The sequence below is a fragment of the Xenia sp. Carnegie-2017 genome, unplaced genomic scaffold (assembly GCF_021976095.1).
Source record: "Xenia sp. Carnegie-2017 unplaced genomic scaffold, XeniaSp_v1 HiC_scaffold_14, whole genome shotgun sequence".
In the NCBI taxonomy this organism is placed as follows: Eukaryota; Metazoa; Cnidaria; class Anthozoa; order Malacalcyonacea; family Xeniidae; genus Xenia; species Xenia sp. Carnegie-2017.
The window spans coordinates 11,686,418-11,703,667 of NW_025813447.1; the positions used below are offsets into that span (position 1 = coordinate 11,686,418).

Sequence of the window (17,250 nt, forward strand, 5' to 3'; positions counted from 1 at the left end):
GAGTTAAAGAACAGCAATCTGTCGTACAAAATCTAATTTTACTCACGCCATATTTTTTCCTTTTCGTGAATTCTCCTGCGAGCCACTCGCTTGTGTTGCTTGCTTTAAATTATCATCATACTAGAATAACTAGACGTAAAATAGCGAAGAATTTGCGACAAATTCTCATAATGCAAGGGCTACACACCCCAATTTACAGCTTAGTAAGAACTTCTTCGTATAGGATACAACTTTTGAAAATCCTTAGGAATAAAAAATCATCTCTGAAATAAGAATGAAGTGTTTCTAAATCTGTCGGAATGTATAAGTTGAAATTGATGTTCAATTAAATCAATGATGAAACTTGGCAGCTTACCTTAAAAAAACTGTATTTGTTTTTATTTGTTGTCATAGTAATTATAGGTATCTGATTCCAGAAATACGAAATTTTAAACTCTTGTTTCTTCGTATAGTTTGCGAATCTAACCCTACTGCAGAAGGCATAGCCACCGTTTTTTTGTTATTCTTTAGAGCAATTGTCTAAAGATGAGGGAAACCAGCGTTTTGCCGGAGGAAAACCCTCAGAGATCTACGAAAACCAGTCAGTAGATGCACATTACATGGGATCTCCTTATCTATTTTTGCTAGTTATTTTTACAAAAAACGATGTTCGCATTTTTTATGGCCTTAATTATGTTTACAAAGTTTATTAGACTACCTTTATCTTTACATGGTTGTTGGAAGAGGTCACTATGGCAATATGCACGCATCCTTGTAAAAAACCGAAAACTTCATGTAAGCCATTTTTGGCCACTTTCAACTTCGCCATTTGTTGCCTAAGCGCGTCGACTCTATATTCAACTTAAACCTTTGCACATTGCATCTGATACAAAAAACAAACATTGAATTGCCATGTCTTCTTCATGAAAACAAACGACATTAAAAAATTTTAAATATGTTTTAATGATTTGAAACATTTATGAATCAAAAGGTATAAAGTAAATGGTTTGAACCCGGGAGTATCGTTATATGTTTGTAAATGATGATCGTCCAGGTTAATAAAGTCCTGAGAAGAACTGTTTTTGATGTTGTTGACTGACGTTTCGACAACCTTAGCGGTAGTCATCTTCAGAGTCAAATGAGGAGTAAACATCAGGTTAGCCGTATTTATTGTCTGGTTCTTACGTCATTGTATTGTGTGTACAGGAAATGTGTATTGTCATTGTGGATTAGTGTGAAGTGAAATATTTTATTTTTAGTTGTGATGTGTGATTTAGGTGTGACGTTTTTAGTTGTAATGTGTGGTGTCAATTGTGTATTGTCATTGTGAATTAGTTTGAAGTGTAATGTTTTTAGTTGATCGTTTGTTTGTATTGTGAATAAGTCGTTTGTAAGGTGCCGGTAATTGCTGTGATCTGTTCAGGGTTTGTTCCAAGTTGGTATACCAACTTTCTAATGTAAGCCGTTGTCTATAGTCAGTACTGTAAGTGATGCATTTTGCCGAGTCCCAGTCAATGTTGTGCTTTGTGATTCGGTGATGTTCGGCAATGTGATTAGTTTTGTCTTGTTTCTTAGTAGCTCGTTTGTGCTCAGTAAGTCTTATGTTTAAGTTCCTGCCAGTTTCCCCGATATAGGAGGCGTGGCAGTCGGAGCAGTTTATTTTGTAAACTGCACCTTGTCGTTCGTTGGGTTGTTCTTTGTCCTTTATGTTCGTTAGTACTTGTCGTAATGTTGTGATTGGTTTATGTGAGACACGTATGTTGTATGGTCGTAAGATACGCGAGATAGTCTCAGACGTACCTTTGATGTAAGGTATCGTTGCTGTTGTCACTGAGTTGTTCGTTTCGTTGGGTTCGTTGGGTTTGTAAGTGTTGCGTTTGATAAAGTCAGAGTTATAGTTGTTTTTGTCAAAAACACGTTTGAGATAGTTGTTTTCGTTTTGTAGAGCGTCCGGTGAATCACATATGATTTGTGCACGTCTTGTTAATGTTCTGATTGTGGTGGCTTTGTGTGATGTAGGGTTGTAAGATGATTGGTCTAGTAGTCGGTCAGTATGTGTTGGCTTGCGATCAACAATTTCTATATTTGTAAATTAAGTTGTTAGAATTGTTAAACAAATAAAAATATGACGTTCAATATAATAAATGACGTTGAATAAATGAAAATAGGAGTTGTTTTTTTAGCGTTACAAGCCAGGTTTTAACAGTGATTCAATTACCGGTTTCTGTGACTTAATCGATGGACAAGATATTTCAAAAGATATTTCATAAACAGTCTAAGTTACGCGTATAATTTTGTCCATTCGTTTGTTTATAAGCGGAACTTTACCGGTGCATCATCTAATTCGAATTATGCTCGCAATCCCTATGAGCAGGATATATTATATGGAAAGATGGTGCTTTGCTATTTATGAGTAGATAATTCGACTTAAACCTTTGCACATTGCATCTGATACAAAAAACAAACATTGAATTGCCATGTCTTCTTCATGAAAAAAAAAGACATTAAAAAATTTTAAATATGTTTTAATGATTTAAAACATTTATGAATCAAAAGGTATATTAGTAAACCATTAATGTAAACTGCTCAGCTTTATAACTTACTTGTCATGAGGTAAACGAATCACGAACTTACCAACCCACACAAGGCAATGCATTTGAGTGATGGCGAAGTTATTTATTTATTCAACGCATCACGAATATATAGCTATAATATATGCAACACAATCAATTGTTAAAGCTGCAGACAAAAACGTTTATGGTATTTCATTAGTGCGGCATTATAAGCAAAGTATAAGCAAAAAAACCTGTTGATTGTCAAAACACTTTTTACTGATAAATTATGGTAAAGCTAGAGCTTGTCAGATAAAGAATTAAGTAAGTGAAGCGTAAGCTATGATTGTTAAAGGTCATGTTTATCATAATGATAGCTAAATTGTTGTCTTTGTCTTGTTCTTATCTTGAAGAGGCCCTATTTGAAGCCTTCAACAGCAGTTACTAGAATAAAAATCATATACTAAATCAATTAGCATTCTAAATGGATTTTGATGTAAGGCTAGTTTTTCATTTCAACAATTTTTCATATTGAAGATTCTTATCAAATTAAACGTTTTCGTGTTGATAGCAACCTTTATATGAATTTTTATGAAACACACAATGCACACCAGGAGATCCTCACTCCCCCACCAGCAACAAGTTTTGGTATGAGTGGAATTTTGACACTTCTCCATTGAAAACCAAGTGAGCGAATCATAATTATCTAAATATATAACTCCGACTCCGAAGAAGCTGATATCAACTGCAAATAACAACAAGATTTTAGGCTTTATGAAATTATACGTTTTTACCAACAAGTAATTTACTTCAAAAACGACATGCCTACCATCACAACACTATTATATATATAATGGCTAAATTGGACAGAAGACAGCTATAAATAAACTATAATAATATGTGTCAGGTAATTTGTAATGCATTTTGGTAAATACAGTCTTATACCTGCATTTAGTTGTACGATTCGCCAAGTGTGGAATATGTGAATGTCTGTTTAAATAGAAATTATTGTGAAAGAATATGTCAGCATTGATAAAAAGAAATCGTTGTTAATGAACTTTACAGTTCAGCTTCGAAAACAATATTATTTTACATAAAGACAGAATCAAATTATTCAATTTCTCAAAGAAGAATAATAAGCTAAAATTACGTCCTCATACTTAAGGTGTAAACGAAGACAATTCTCACTGTAGCTTTTAAGAAAGGACAAATAACTAAATACCCAGCGGTCCAAGCATTAGAAGGAAAGTAAAAAGGACGAACACTCAAGCGAGTTGTATCATGAGTTTCAAACAACACAATTTCAGAGGATTTACTTTTTACAGACCAAAACAAGGAAGTGAAGGCCAACTTTTGCAAAACAGCAAAAGAAAGATTCGTTTCATGTCGAATAATGCCATATATAGTTTTTTTTACCAACCTTTCGCTTGGTTTAAATAGAGTTAACGATAATTTAATTGTTGTTTTTTGTTCCATACCAATAATTTCATCCTTATGACAATTTAGACTGTCAGAAGATGGCAAAAAGAAATATAGACAATTTAAACCTCAATGAAATCATTAAAATATTCAATATTCTGAAAATTGAATACGATGAAAATAACACCCTACCAGTATTCAAGGGAATTCTTAAAAAGAAAATAGAAGAGCAGGGCTTTGACAATGGAGTACATCCGGTAAGGATGCATGACAAAACGTACCATCGGTTATATATGAGCGTGCTTTGACGATAAGTTTCCATTTGATGTTTACAATGAGAGTAGTGGCTGCATTTAAAACGAGGTTTTTCATGCACATATATTGGTTAAGTTACATGCATTTACTAAACTTATTTAATTGGTTTACATGAAAAAAATTTTGAGTGACAATAAAGGGTGCATTTCATTCTCTAAACCCTCAAGTAGAACATGTATGTAGAAAAGAGAAAATATAAATATAAACAATGGATGGGAGTTTGGAATCTGTTTAGCCAAAAACTCTACAGTCTACTCTCATAGTTGAAAATTTTGAAAGAAAAAAACAAGAAAACAGAATACTTCTATATTTTTAGGCAGTTTTTGCAGTAAGAGAAGCAAAGTTGAAAGATATTTCAAAGAGTGAAGCTCCATTAAAATATATCCATACGTATGTAAATAGACTCGAATATAGAGTTTATTATTATAATCTTTCATAAGACTTTACTGAAGTTTAACGCTATCTAAAATTGAATTGTCTAAATATTGTAGCTGCATGCATCGCTATTAATTTTCATTAAGGTGAAACTAGTTCAGGAAAGAGTACCATGCGAAATTTAATTCTCGGTGAAGACGCAGTTCTACATCACACTCTTTGTTCGACTTCAACTATCTGTGAGGTTAAATCTGTGAGGTTAAGTAAGAACGGTTGTTTACACGAAAAGCTCAAGAGTTGCGTTGATAGTCGACAAACGCCTACAACAATCCAGTTACAACACGAGAGTTTCGGTAAAAGTTACGCTAAACAAATGGAGTCATATGTTTGTCTGCAAGAAAATGAAAGGAAAATGGGAAAGTACGAAAAAGTGGAGATTTTTTGGCCTCATGACTTTCTCAAGGTGAATTTCTTTTCAATATTCCCTGACAGGAAACTCGCATGTGAGATCCTTAAACAAACTTTGTAATTTAATCTTCGTTCCTCAAACTAAAAATTCTTTAATAAGAGTAATAGTCGAGAAATTAGTAATTAAATGAAGATATGATCTTCGCACTTTGCTGGACAATTTAAGCAATTGTCTCATGAACCTGAAAAATTTAGGTGACTCAACGGGATTCGAACCCATGACCTCTGTGGTGCCGGTGCAGTGCTCTGACCAACTGAGCTATGTGTGACTTCATAGCTCAGTTGGTCAGAGCCATTTGGTGCACAAAAGCGAAATGGAGAAATGTTTTCAATTCTAATATGGTATAGCAAATATAATCTTGCTTTCTAACTGGAAATTGTCAATCTTATCCCTAACCTTACGTCAACAATTGGATTCTTGTGGAACTTACTTTTCAAGATATTTTAAGAACTTGCTTCTAATGCACAAGAATTAATGACAAAACACAGCTAAATGTAGGTAAGTGAATCAAAGAAAGTAGCACAGAAAATGGAAATAGAAACAAGAATCTTCTAAGCGGCACTGTAATAGTGTTTCTGTGCAAATGATGATACACTGATAGCGTCGCAGCGATTATACAACACTAATCTTTGTAAGTAGTCAACTGGTTATGACAAAGAAGCAGGAAATATATACAAATATCTTCATGAAATATTTTTATTTTTTGATTTCGTTTCTTTGGCAAAATCTTATTCTCTTCAGTTTTGAAAACTGTAAACATCTAAACATTTTTAAAAATCTTTCGATTCAAACACTAGTGTCGATTGCAACATCGCATTTATATAATAACTATGTTTTTGTTGAAAATATTTGATTGTTTGACAAGTGCCTATAGAATGAAAAAACAAAAAGAAGCTCGAGTTTGTTTTGTTTACAAAACGTTTGTCATTCCAATAAGTTTTCATGCGCCAACGCGATCTTATCAACTCACGCACATTCTATGACAAAACTTTATTTAATAATCTCCACAAACAAGCAAGAACAAAGAATATTCGTTCACAAATTGAATCCAATCATTCTATGATTAGATAAAGTTGAATGTATATAATAAATGCACAACCTACTAAGAAAATCTCATGAATTTTGCTCAAAGAAAAATTAAGAATTGCAGAAAAGAAATTTTATGCAATTTCATGCTGTCTTTAAAATCAATACGCACACTTAAATCTTCAATTTTTAGGCATCAACATTTGTCAGGCATAACAACTAATATTGAAGATTATTGTTAAATGTTGACGTACTTTAAGTGAATTACTGTAGAAGAATTCTTCGCATAAGTGCATTATTTATTTATTCCGCTGCATAGAATGTTTTCAAAGAACTCAACGGTGCATATATCCTTCATATCAAAGTATGATAACGTTGAGCAACTGACTCTGCTTTTATATTAGTTGGTGAAATAGGTCCTCGCTGTTGTTGGTGTGTTAACATTTGCCGAAGCAGGTTAGTTGAAAAATGTCGAACATTGATTGTATAAGCAAACATAAGCAAACTTATATTTGGCCTTCAAACATTCTTTTATTAGATTAAAACAATTTCCTTGTAATATCTTAGTTGCCAAATCCTTCTTCCTTAATTTAAGTAACCATCAAAATTTCCATTGCATTGTAAAATTATAATATATTTAAGATAATGATTTTATCATCGCTTCAGTTAAATTTTTTTCTTTAAATTAACGCAGCACATATAGATTTATGATTTGACAGCATCTTTAAAGACGACTGGTGTTTTGACAAGCTCAATAAAATAACTTAATATTGCTTACATTTATTTCGCTTATTTTTAATGAGACATCCAAAGGCTGCTGCCAAGAACATGTATCAGTAAACAACAAGCTTAAAAAATGAAGTCATTGTTGAAGAGAAAATGACGTTTGCTTATATTGACATGACTTTGATCAATTAATTAATGATTTCATATTTAGAATGCTACAAGTTTCCTCAATTCATTATGGAAACCTGTGAAAGTTTCCGTGCTTACATGCAACATGTTTACATAGATACACAGATGAAAGACAACTAGTAAATATCATTGATTCCTAACTTCCTAGTTCATGCATGCATGCTGAGATTGGCTGCATGCAAATTAAAAAACATACAATCACATAGCTCATCCATTAAACTCTGTGCATTAAACCCTATATATATGGGTTATTTTTTGTAGCAGTCACTTTGATTGAAACTGGGAATCTCATGAAACAATGTTCAAAGCAAGTCATATCTGTACCTTTCATCAAACGAAAATTACCTAGCACATTAAAATATTACTATTGCTCACGACATGTTGATATAATTTTTTATATTAAAAATATTACACAAAACAAAGTAAACTTTTACAAAAACCATTAAACTAAAATACAAGGTGGAACGCTACATGAAGCATACAATTGAAGCCAAATCATAAACCCAGACACGCGAAATTACACCCAGACACGCGTGTGTAGTGTTTCGAGATTTTCTCGCGGATTGAATATTGATTGAACTACATACGCGTGTCTGGGTATAATCTTGCGTGTCTGGGTGTAAGGTTTGGCATCAAAAAATTATCACGCTTTTTCTATTACAGGTAGCGTTCCATGTATTTTAGTTCAATGACAAAAACATGCAAAGATTTTACCATGACCAATTCTACATTTTGACCATTAATTTTTAAAACAAAACAATTATAGATAAAAGAAATTTGCAAAATGCCACGAAAGAGCGTTGACAGTCTACACCTTAAAGAGCTCCTAGAGATAGTTGACATTTTGAAAATTGACTACGTCGAAGAGACAGCGTCTCTAAGCAGTTTGAAGTCAATACTAAAAGAGAGAATTCGTGATCAAACTTCCAGAAGTGGAATATACGCAAATGGAATTTCGGTATAATTAATGAATATTAGGTTTGTGTGATGGCTTAAGTTTATGAAGAAATCATTTACATTAATTAGGGTGCTGAAGTTGTGGAGAAAGCAAAGTCAAGAGACAACCTAAATAGAGATGCTTTGTTAGACTACAACGAAAAAATCGACGAGTGTTTAAACCGTCTTGGGGATGTAGATTTTCCAATATTAAAAGACCTTCTTAATATCAAAGTTGATGTTCGACAGTATATTAACGACATTCAAAAATCATTAGAAAAAAAGAAATATTATCTTCTAATTGCAGGTAAGAAACCTCAGCAAACTTTGCGATGAAAATCGAGTAATTTTTGCACAGGTACATGCAGCTACAAAGCCCAATTCACACGACATAAACTAACATGGGTTCAGCCTAGGTTCAAATTAACCGAAGTTAGTTCTTTCCCCTGTAAAAAGTACTAACCTAAGTTTAACCTGGGTTTAGTTTAACCTTTCTCTTGAGATGAGTTAAACCTGGATTAGAAGTGTTTACACCCAAAAAAATTAACCTGGTTAATTTGAATCTGGGTTGAGCTCATCAAACTCAGCGCATTCTGAACGTTTCATTCATATATCGAATGACATATGTACTATGGTGAAATTTTATTTGCTAATATTTGTAAAAATATTTCCTTTACTTTATTTTTAAAGAAATCCCACCTGAAGTTTTAGTAAAACTACACGTGCGACATCATGTGTTTTGATTCTTTCATGAAGGTGAAACAAGTGCTGGAAAAAGCACTATACTAAATTTGATTCTTGGTGAAGAGGTAGTGCCGCATCATACTCTTCATACGACTTCAACAATATGCGAGGTTAAATTTGGCAAAGACAAGGAAATGATTGTACACTATAAATATGAAAACGTACAAGACAGACGACATGCTCCCCAAGTCGTTAATCTGGAAAGAAATGAAGAATCTGAGCTGAGTTATGCGGAGCTAATTGGTTTATATGTTAACCCCGAGGACACGAGGGAAACAGGAGAAACTGAAAGAGTAGAAATATTTTGGCCACATGATTTACTGAAGGTTTACAACTACACATTTTTACTCTTTGATAGGCCAGTGCGTAACGTTAGAACTATCTTCAATTTCGTTAAGCTTTCATTTGTATTTTGCAGCAAGGAATTGTTATTGTGGACAGTCCAGGTCTTGGTGAATCAGAAAAAATGGACGAAATTTTAATGAACTATCTTCCTAATGCTTTTGCATATATTTATATTCTTGATGTTGCACGAGCTGGTGGTGTGCAAAGAGAATCTACAATGAAGGTACTTTTTTACAATAAAATCTCTACTTTCCAAGATTGACTTAAGATTCATTCACAAATAAATATAAATTGAGGTAGCCAAATTGCTAATGTCTAATGCATTTTATGAACTACAACTAAGCAAATTACTATTTGTTATAAATGTTTTCAATAATGATTTTATTTATACTTGATACTTTCGGCTTTGATATTTTGAACTTAAAGATGCGCCAACAGTTATTGTCTTTTTTCAAGTTTTAAAGCATGAAGATTAAAAACATTTCTGAAACATGTAAATTGAAAAAACACAGACTTTAATTTAACCAATTCAAACACGCCGTAATAATAAGATGTTTATCTCTTCAGATGAAAAAAATGGCCGAGAAACTTGAAACTTCTAATGCTGGCCGTCATTGTATTAACCTTCTCGCAGAGTGCACACTTTTTGTAGCAAATAAATGGGATCAAGTAGAAAAGAAAGAGCAAGATTCCGTAAGAAAACATCTTGAAAAACAGCTGGCTGAATGCTGGGAAGTTGCAAATGCAAAGAAGCACATTCTAACAATATCTGCAAAAAATGCCATTAAAGTGCAAGAATGTGGCGGCATTTCTCCAGAGTTTCAAAGATTACTAGACAGCATTAGGCAACTAATATTACGTGGAATTGACATTCGACTGTACGACAATTGGCAGTAAGTTGGTCACAAGATTCAGTATATCGCAAGCTTTTTATCTACAGGCAGCATGGAACAGCTTAAATCAAATAGATCTTTATCTGCAGTAGGTGATTTCCATAAGTGGAAACGTCCATGTTCTCCTCCAAAACATTAAAAATCTAAGATAAAAGAATGATTTAGTTGTGGCGAGAAAAAATGATTTGTGCTCAGCTATATTCATGATGGCTGAAAAGTAATATTAACATTTTTGCCAATCATGCAGTTCATAGTTTTTTTATTTATAGCTATTTTTCTTTGAACTTGATTTTCAGTATCTGATTATGTTGTTTCAGGAAATTAGATACGATTCTGTCTCAAATTTTCAAGTTGGCAAATTTCTTTAAAGTCCAGGCTAATTTTGCACAAGGAAATAATCGCAAAAGAATAGACTCACTCAAATGTCGAATTAAAAATATCCAAAGTCAAAATGAGGATGAAAGCGAAAAAATAAAAACGGAGTTACAATCTAAAACAAAACCTTTTTCTGATAAGATAAAAGAATACATAAAAACGAGTGAATTTGAAGAAAAATTCTATTCCTGGAACACCGATGATGTGGATCATATGCTCGAGCACAAATGGAAATTGACAAAAGGAAATATCGATAAATCAATTGCTGAAAAGTTTTTGCAACTTATAAAAGAATGGGAAATGAAAGAAAAAATTCATGAAAACATCCACTGGGAAACAATTGATCATTACTTGAAAAGGTTGTTTTGATCGTGATGATCAAAAGTATAGTAATCATGAATAATAAAATCGTACTTTTCTTTTTTAATTGATAACCTAACAAGTATAACCTAACAAAGTTAGACTTAAATCGTATACGACTGGGATTGGCTTTCCCCTGTGTGTTTGCGACGACTTCATTCACCCAAGCTTTAATCTCAACAAAAATTGAATCTTCTCTTTAGATTACACATCTTAAAAGACGAACTTGACAGATTGGGAAACGATGGCAACAGCCTGAAGTGGCAATTTGAAAATTTGACACGCCGAAGCCAGCAATCCCTCCCGACAAAAGTTCTTGTTGGAGCCATGCTGCCCATATGGTTACCCGTTGCTGCTGCGGGTGTTCTTATTGGTGCACCAGTACTGGGTACAGTTGTATTTGCAAAGGAAGTTAATTCCCATAAAGCATTGCGTAAATTTGAAGAAAACCCTTATCAATATTTGCGACATCGCTCGAAAAAATTTTTGGAGGAAAAAAAAGCCCAACCAATTCTTGAAGAGGCGCAAGCACTAATAAATAAAACTGAAGAGATTGTATCGATTTATTCAAGTCTCATTCCACAAGTAGTAGAAGGTGATAAGAAAATGGTGAAGAAGTTGAGTGATGATTCACGTAGTAATCTGGAGATGGAACATCATTATGCTCCTATTCAGGAAATGAGCGAAGAACTGAGAGATAAGATAACACCGTTGGGACTGAAGTTGTTTCCATCGACAATAGACAAACGTGATTTAACATGGGAACCTAAACTTCGGTCTCATATTGGAGAAGGAGAGTTTGCTCAAATTTATCGCGGTAAAAGAAAGATTGTGAAGCGGTCTGAATCGTCTATACCATTACTAGAAAACATTGCCTTGAAAGTTTTCAAAAATCCATTTGACCAAATGAATGGAAGATTTTATTTGAATGAGCAACTTGATGTAAGGTAATTATATTTTAAGCTTGTCTTTTAAATTTTATTAAACTTTCATTGATTTGGTTAACTTTCTTGGAGATTTTTATTTGCGCCCCCTCATCTTAAGGTTTTTCAGATACATTTTGGAATTCATTGTCAAATTTACCCCAACAAGTAGGTTAACCTACTAAAATCAATAATTTTTCATACCTAACAAACTAACTGTCCAAGAGCATCTGCGTGTAAATGTTTCAATTTACATTTCCCAGACCACTTTAGAGTGAATCATTTTCTATTTTAATTCTAGCAAACATTGTAATTTTAATGCAAACATGTACAATTGCATTGCAAAAATTAAATTATCAACTGTTTTCAGTTTACAAATCATGGCATTGGTAGATATAGTTTGTTCGTAATTGCACACGAAACTATAATATTCTCGTTACTAATCTATCAAAATTACGTATGCTTAGACATTTGAAACATGACAACGTTCTTCAACTTATTGGAGTGATAAAGCAAGATGACCCACTGAAGTATATTTTCATAATGCCACTTTGCAAGAAAAGCCTTAGGAGAGTCATTTTTGACGATCCAAAAAATGTCCCAGCTCAATCCCACGACACAAAATTGGCAACAAAGAATTATAAGAAATGGGCAAAAGAAATTGCAAACGGGCTAAACTACGTCCATGAAAGGGGTCTCGTACATCGACATCTTAAATTGGAAAATGTTCTGGTTCGTATACTTTTCATTTTACATATCAAGAAATGCATTTCAACACTTTGAGTAGCCCACTTTTAACACTTTCACTTTTGTACCTTAATTCTTCTCATCTAAAGAATGAAAACCCAGAAGAGTTTGGTTAATGAGTATATTCAATCACAATAACCAACATGTCATTTGCAAAAAAGCAAAAAGAAAATATGATAATGATGACCCATGGCTCAATATTGGTGACCAAAAATATTACATAATATTATTTTTGAAACATTTAAGTCAATGATTACACATGTTGGGCAATAATAGTTGGGAAAAATCTTGGAGTTCTATTGCGAAAATTTTTTTTTAAAGAACTAAATAATTGAGACTGTAGCATATATTGCAGCGTTCACGAATGATTCAATTAATCATTTGGCTTTTTTAAATTGCTTTCCTTGAGGTCTTGAATGGTTTTGTTATAAATGAATACATAAATTTTAGTAGAATTATAATCTAATTTTAACGACCCTATGATAACACATTGAAACCCGCTAAATAAACAAAGCGTAATTGTGAGAGAAATACACTTTTGTTTAAAGCGAACGAATAACAACATTAAAAATTTTAACAATAACAGTATTCCCACAATCAATGCTAAGATAACTAATAAAGTTAAACAACAAATCACAGATCTACGAAAACTTTCAGAAATTTTATCATTTGATACAGTGAAGGAATAAAGTATAATGATTGAATATAATTACAATTGAATAAATAAATTCAGAGTTGCTGGACCTTTATTCAAGACATATTCTCTCTGTGATTTTTCCACAAATGGCAAATGTAAGAAGTGTTGCTGTCACAGTTAGTGTTGTAATAAAAATACTTAAAAAAATAAGGAAACTGTGTTTTGAATTATCAAAATGTAGCTGTGGATTATAGCAATTTTTGTTTCAAAATATAGGTAAAAAAAAACTTAACACTTTTGGTAAATTACACAATCGCCTAGATTACTACGTTTTACAACATTCAAAAAGAGCAGGCAGCTTACACGGTTCATGTAATACATTATAAAGATGGATTTTAACACATTGACATTTTCTAGATAAAAGACAACGATGTAGCAGCGATATCTGATGTGGGAATTGTTGGTGAATTTAAGGAAACTCAAAAAAGTATCATTTACCATGCACCAGAAGTACTGGAAAACTTGCATCATATGACGAAAGCTGCAGATATTTACAGTTTTGGTATCATGCTTTGGGAGATGTGGTATGGTGTCGTGGCTTTCGAGGAACTCATGCCAATTGTGAAAGAGGAATTCAAATTTAAGGTCATCAACGGTCACAGACCAAAAAATGACGAAAATATAATTACCCTTCCCACGATGCAACATTTGATGAAGTTTTGCTGGTTGCATGAACATGATCAAAGACCAACAAGTAAAACATGTTTTCAAATGTTAGAAAATTAAAAAGTTGGAAGAACATCACGAGGTCCTAGGACGTTTTCATTTACAAACTATATGATGTGTTAGCCATATGCGCATGAAATAAATAAGCGTTTTAATACTTTATTAATATTAGATTTTAATTGTCGTGTTAAAAATATTTAGAATTTTTTATGGCTGATAATGTGTTAATAAATGCCATAGAAACGCATTAGATAGACTTTGAGCTGGCCATACTGTTTCTAAATTTCAGAAAATAAATATATGGATTAGGCATAGCTACTTCGTAAATTTTGCTAAACTACATATGATATCAACTTTGTGAACCAATGATATGTTTAATAAGCCTATTGCTTAAAAATTATCATATAATTCCCTTAAAACGCAATAATTTCGTAATATGAGTCAAATAGATCGATACTGCATATAAATCAAAACGTTTACAGACTTTATATGGTACCGTTTTCAAGGAAATCTAATTACGTGAACAGAGATTTCAGATGACAATCCACGTAAAAAAACTATGTGCAGACTGCAGTGGTCAAATAATTCATTCAAAATATAAAAATTTTTGGTCATTTGTAGAAAAAGTGTTTCTTTTCTTAGTGGGCGTGGAGGGAAAACCTCTGGATCCGGTAAAAAAATCTTTCTAGCAAACAAATCAATCAAAAGAGCAAAAAGCGTTTTGTTTTAGTTTTTTGTGTTTCTTAGAATTCGTTGATCCTGATGCTGTGATAAAATATTTTAATAGGTAATAGTTTGTATTAAATAGAGCTGGTAGCAAACGTTACTGTTTGTTTTCAGTAACACTCATTCAGCTGTAAACTTTCTCTTGAAGGTTTTGTAAGCGGTAAAATTTAATTACAGTTTACTCACTTCAGCTGACTAATAAGCACAGCATGACTTTCCCTTTCCTCAACTGGTAAGTTATTTAGCGTTTCATATTTTTTATAAATAAACAAAGCAAAAATATAGAAATCGGAGTTAAAACACAGCAATCTGTCGTACAAAATCTAATTTTACTCACGCCATATTTTTTCCTTTTCGTGAATTCTCCTGCGAGCTACTCGCTTGTATTGCTTGCTTTAAATTATCGTCATACTAGACGTAAATTAGCGAAGAATTCGCGACAAATTCTCATAATGCAAGGGCAGCACATGTCAAGATAGCTATACATATAAAATTTCCCATTTGATTCTAGCAACTGACGTCATTGTAACATAATTTGTAGATGACTATTTCAAAATAGTGTACGACTATTTAAAATTGCTAAAAATATATTTACATACTTCTATCACACAGGACTTTAGATATGATCATCTGGCAAGTCATTAGGCTGGCAGATTACTTTAAACATCAAGCTAAAGATTCTCTACGAAAATATATCATTATTGAATCTCGTATTAAAGATATTCAGAATCAAGAGGAGAAGGAACGAAGATTGCTAGAAAAATATTTGGATGATGCAACGAAGAATATATCTAACAAAATGAAAGAATACATTAAAACGGAAGACTTTAAAAACAGTTTCTTGAGTTGGGATACCATTGGAGTAGAGGAGCTTCGTGGTGTAAATTGGCAAACAACCAGAGGGAACATTGAAAACGCCATTTCTGAGAAATTTTCACGTTTATTAAGAGACTGGGAAATCAACGAACAAGTATACGAAAAAACTCATTGGATGATCGTCAACAATTACCTCAAAAAGTTTGTAAATCGACTTTAATTGGTTTTCAAGCAGTCAAAAAAGTATATCAATGAATAAATTGGTGGTAAAAAATGTAATAGAAATATGAACTAAGATATGATAATCATTGACATGAGAGCTGTATGTAGGGTATAATGAAGGCTATAGCAATTGACGATATATTTTGGCCTTTTTTCATACCCATGTATTTATATGAAAACCATGAAATAAATTTACGTGAGATTATCGCATTTTATCTTTCAGATTGAGTCTTTTAAAGGAGGAGCTTGATAAAATGAGCACTTGTATTGATGACAAGGTGGAGGAGAATGATGTCACCAATAAACAAAGTGATCTGTCCTTTTCAGCTAAAGTTCTTTTAGGGCTTTCGTTTCCCTTCTGGTTACCATTTGCTGCAGCTGGAGCATTGATAAGTGCGTCAATTCTGGCTCCAATTGTAGTTACCAAAAGACTTTCTATCAGCAACAACATGAAAGACTTACTGAAGTATGCAAAATGTCGATTGAAGGAGTTCCTGAACGAAAAATTAGCCCAAAAGTTTTGGAAGAAGCAAAACAACTCACACAGAAAACCAGAAAAAAACTGAATTCTTACTCAAGCCTTATTCCACGCGTAATTGAAGCAGACGAGAAAATGGTGGTCAAGTTACGCAATGAGACACGAAGTAGTCAGGAATTGGCAGAAAAATATATTCCAATTCAAAAAGAAGGTGGAGAGTTGAGAAAAAGGATGATCTCTTTAGGCGGGGAACTTTTACCAGCAACATTAAATCGCCGTGATGTAAGATGGGACAATACCTACAGAGCTGAAATCGGTGAGGGAGATTTCTCTCACGTTTATCGTGGCATGATTAACACGAGCACAGCTGAGCCACATCTTTCAAAAGTTGCTGTGAAAGTTTTCAAACATTTATTCGATGATCTGAATGCAAGATTTTACATAGACGAGGAAGCTCTTTTAAGGTAATAGTCAAGCCGAGTGGGACTAAGAATTTCAACCTCGAATATAAAAATGCAATTTTTATTACTCTAAAAACAAATTTCTGTTTATCATTTATGTTATCTTGAAATTTTGATAACGTTTTTGTGATTTCCATTGTTATTTAGCACATTTTGAATTTTTCATGAAAACTCAGATATATACAATAATCCTCAATAATTCATTTCAAATAATTCATGTAAAATTTGTTTTAACAGGTGTTTAAAGCATGAAAATGTTCTTCCTTTTATTGGGGCAATAAAGGAAGAAATTATAAAGGACGATGGTTCAAAACATTTGATACATGCTTTTGTGTTACCGTTGTGCAAGAAAAATTTCAGGAAAGTGGTGATGGATGACAATGACGTAATTCCAGCAAATTCAAATGATGTCAATGCAGCAATCGAGAAATTTGTGAGCTGGATTAAAGGGATTGCTAATGGATTGCAGTATATACATGAAATGGGTCTTGAACACCGTCATCTCAAACTTGAAAATATTTTGGTTTGTATTTAAATGCCGAAAAATCATAAAATATGTTTCTAAATATGTTAGTCAATCATTTTGTCACTAACAATTACTAATTACTCGACTATTACTCTTATTAAAGAATTTTTAGTTTGAGGAACGAAGATTAAATTACAAAGTTTGTTTAAGGATCTCACATGCAAATATAGTTGGTCACATAACCATCATCATTTTATTTCAATGTATTTTGAATGGCATTAGTTTTGAAATTTTCAAAATCAACTTTTTGGATAATCTTTTAATAAGCAGTTACAACAAATTGAT

The 17,250-nt window shown here is 32.8% G+C and overlaps 3 protein-coding genes and 1 long non-coding RNA gene across 6 annotated transcripts in view; 3 read left to right on the top strand and 1 right to left on the bottom strand.

The window, feature by feature from the left end:
- LOC124433900 (ubiquitin carboxyl-terminal hydrolase 32-like) overlaps positions 1-17,250 on the bottom strand; it is a 70,900-nt gene that overhangs the window by 16,686 nt on the left and 36,964 nt on the right. The gene's annotated exons all lie outside the window — the stretch shown is intronic.
- On the top strand, positions 3,372-4,711 carry LOC124433919. Its single transcript, XR_006944645.1, has 3 exons — positions 3,372-3,438; positions 4,038-4,207; positions 4,582-4,711. It is a non-coding gene; the product is annotated as an uncharacterized LOC124433919 (long non-coding RNA).
- Positions 5,391-14,356, top strand: LOC124433901 (probable serine/threonine-protein kinase DDB_G0290621). Of its 3 annotated transcripts, XM_046983747.1 has the most exons (11): positions 5,391-5,607; positions 6,540-6,591; positions 7,817-8,008; positions 8,077-8,293; positions 8,743-9,056; positions 9,149-9,298; positions 9,643-9,968; positions 10,286-10,702; positions 10,907-11,650; positions 12,094-12,358; positions 13,428-14,356. In XM_046983747.1, the coding sequence occupies exons 3-11, from the start codon at positions 7,835-7,837 to the stop codon at positions 13,794-13,796; spliced, it is 2,976 nt and encodes a 991-aa protein (XP_046839703.1). In that variant the 5' UTR covers positions 5,391-5,607; positions 6,540-6,591; positions 7,817-7,834; the 3' UTR covers positions 13,797-14,356. The 3 variants fall into 3 exon arrangements, with proteins under 3 accessions (XP_046839703.1, XP_046839705.1, XP_046839704.1); XM_046983749.1 differs by lacking the exon at positions 6,540-6,591; XM_046983748.1 differs by lacking the exon at positions 5,391-5,607 and having other exon boundaries at positions 6,482-6,591.
- On the top strand, positions 14,876-17,014 carry LOC124433912. The gene is made up of 3 exons (XM_046983768.1): positions 14,876-15,479; positions 15,724-16,442; positions 16,677-17,014. The coding sequence occupies exons 2-3, from the start codon at positions 15,976-15,978 to the stop codon at positions 16,972-16,974; spliced, it is 765 nt and encodes a 254-aa protein (XP_046839724.1). The 5' UTR covers positions 14,876-15,479; positions 15,724-15,975; the 3' UTR covers positions 16,975-17,014.

Excerpts from the sequence above, each read along its gene's own strand:
- LOC124433901 (XM_046983747.1), top strand. The coding sequence starts at position 7,835 with ATGCCACGAAAGAGCGTTGACAGTCTACACCTTAAAGAGCTCCTAGAG. Across the intron at positions 8,294-8,742 it reads ATATTATCTTCTAATTGCAG|GTGAAACAAGTGCTGGAAAA; the intron begins GTAAGAAACCTC and ends TCTTTCATGAAG. Across the intron at positions 11,651-12,093 it reads AATGAGCAACTTGATGTAAG|ACATTTGAAACATGACAACG; the intron begins GTAATTATATTT and ends ACGTATGCTTAG.
- LOC124433912 (XM_046983768.1), top strand. The coding sequence starts at position 15,976 with ATGTCGATTGAAGGAGTTCCTGAACGAAAAATTAGCCCAAAAGTTTTG. Across the intron at positions 16,443-16,676 it reads GACGAGGAAGCTCTTTTAAG|GTGTTTAAAGCATGAAAATG; the intron begins GTAATAGTCAAG and ends TTGTTTTAACAG.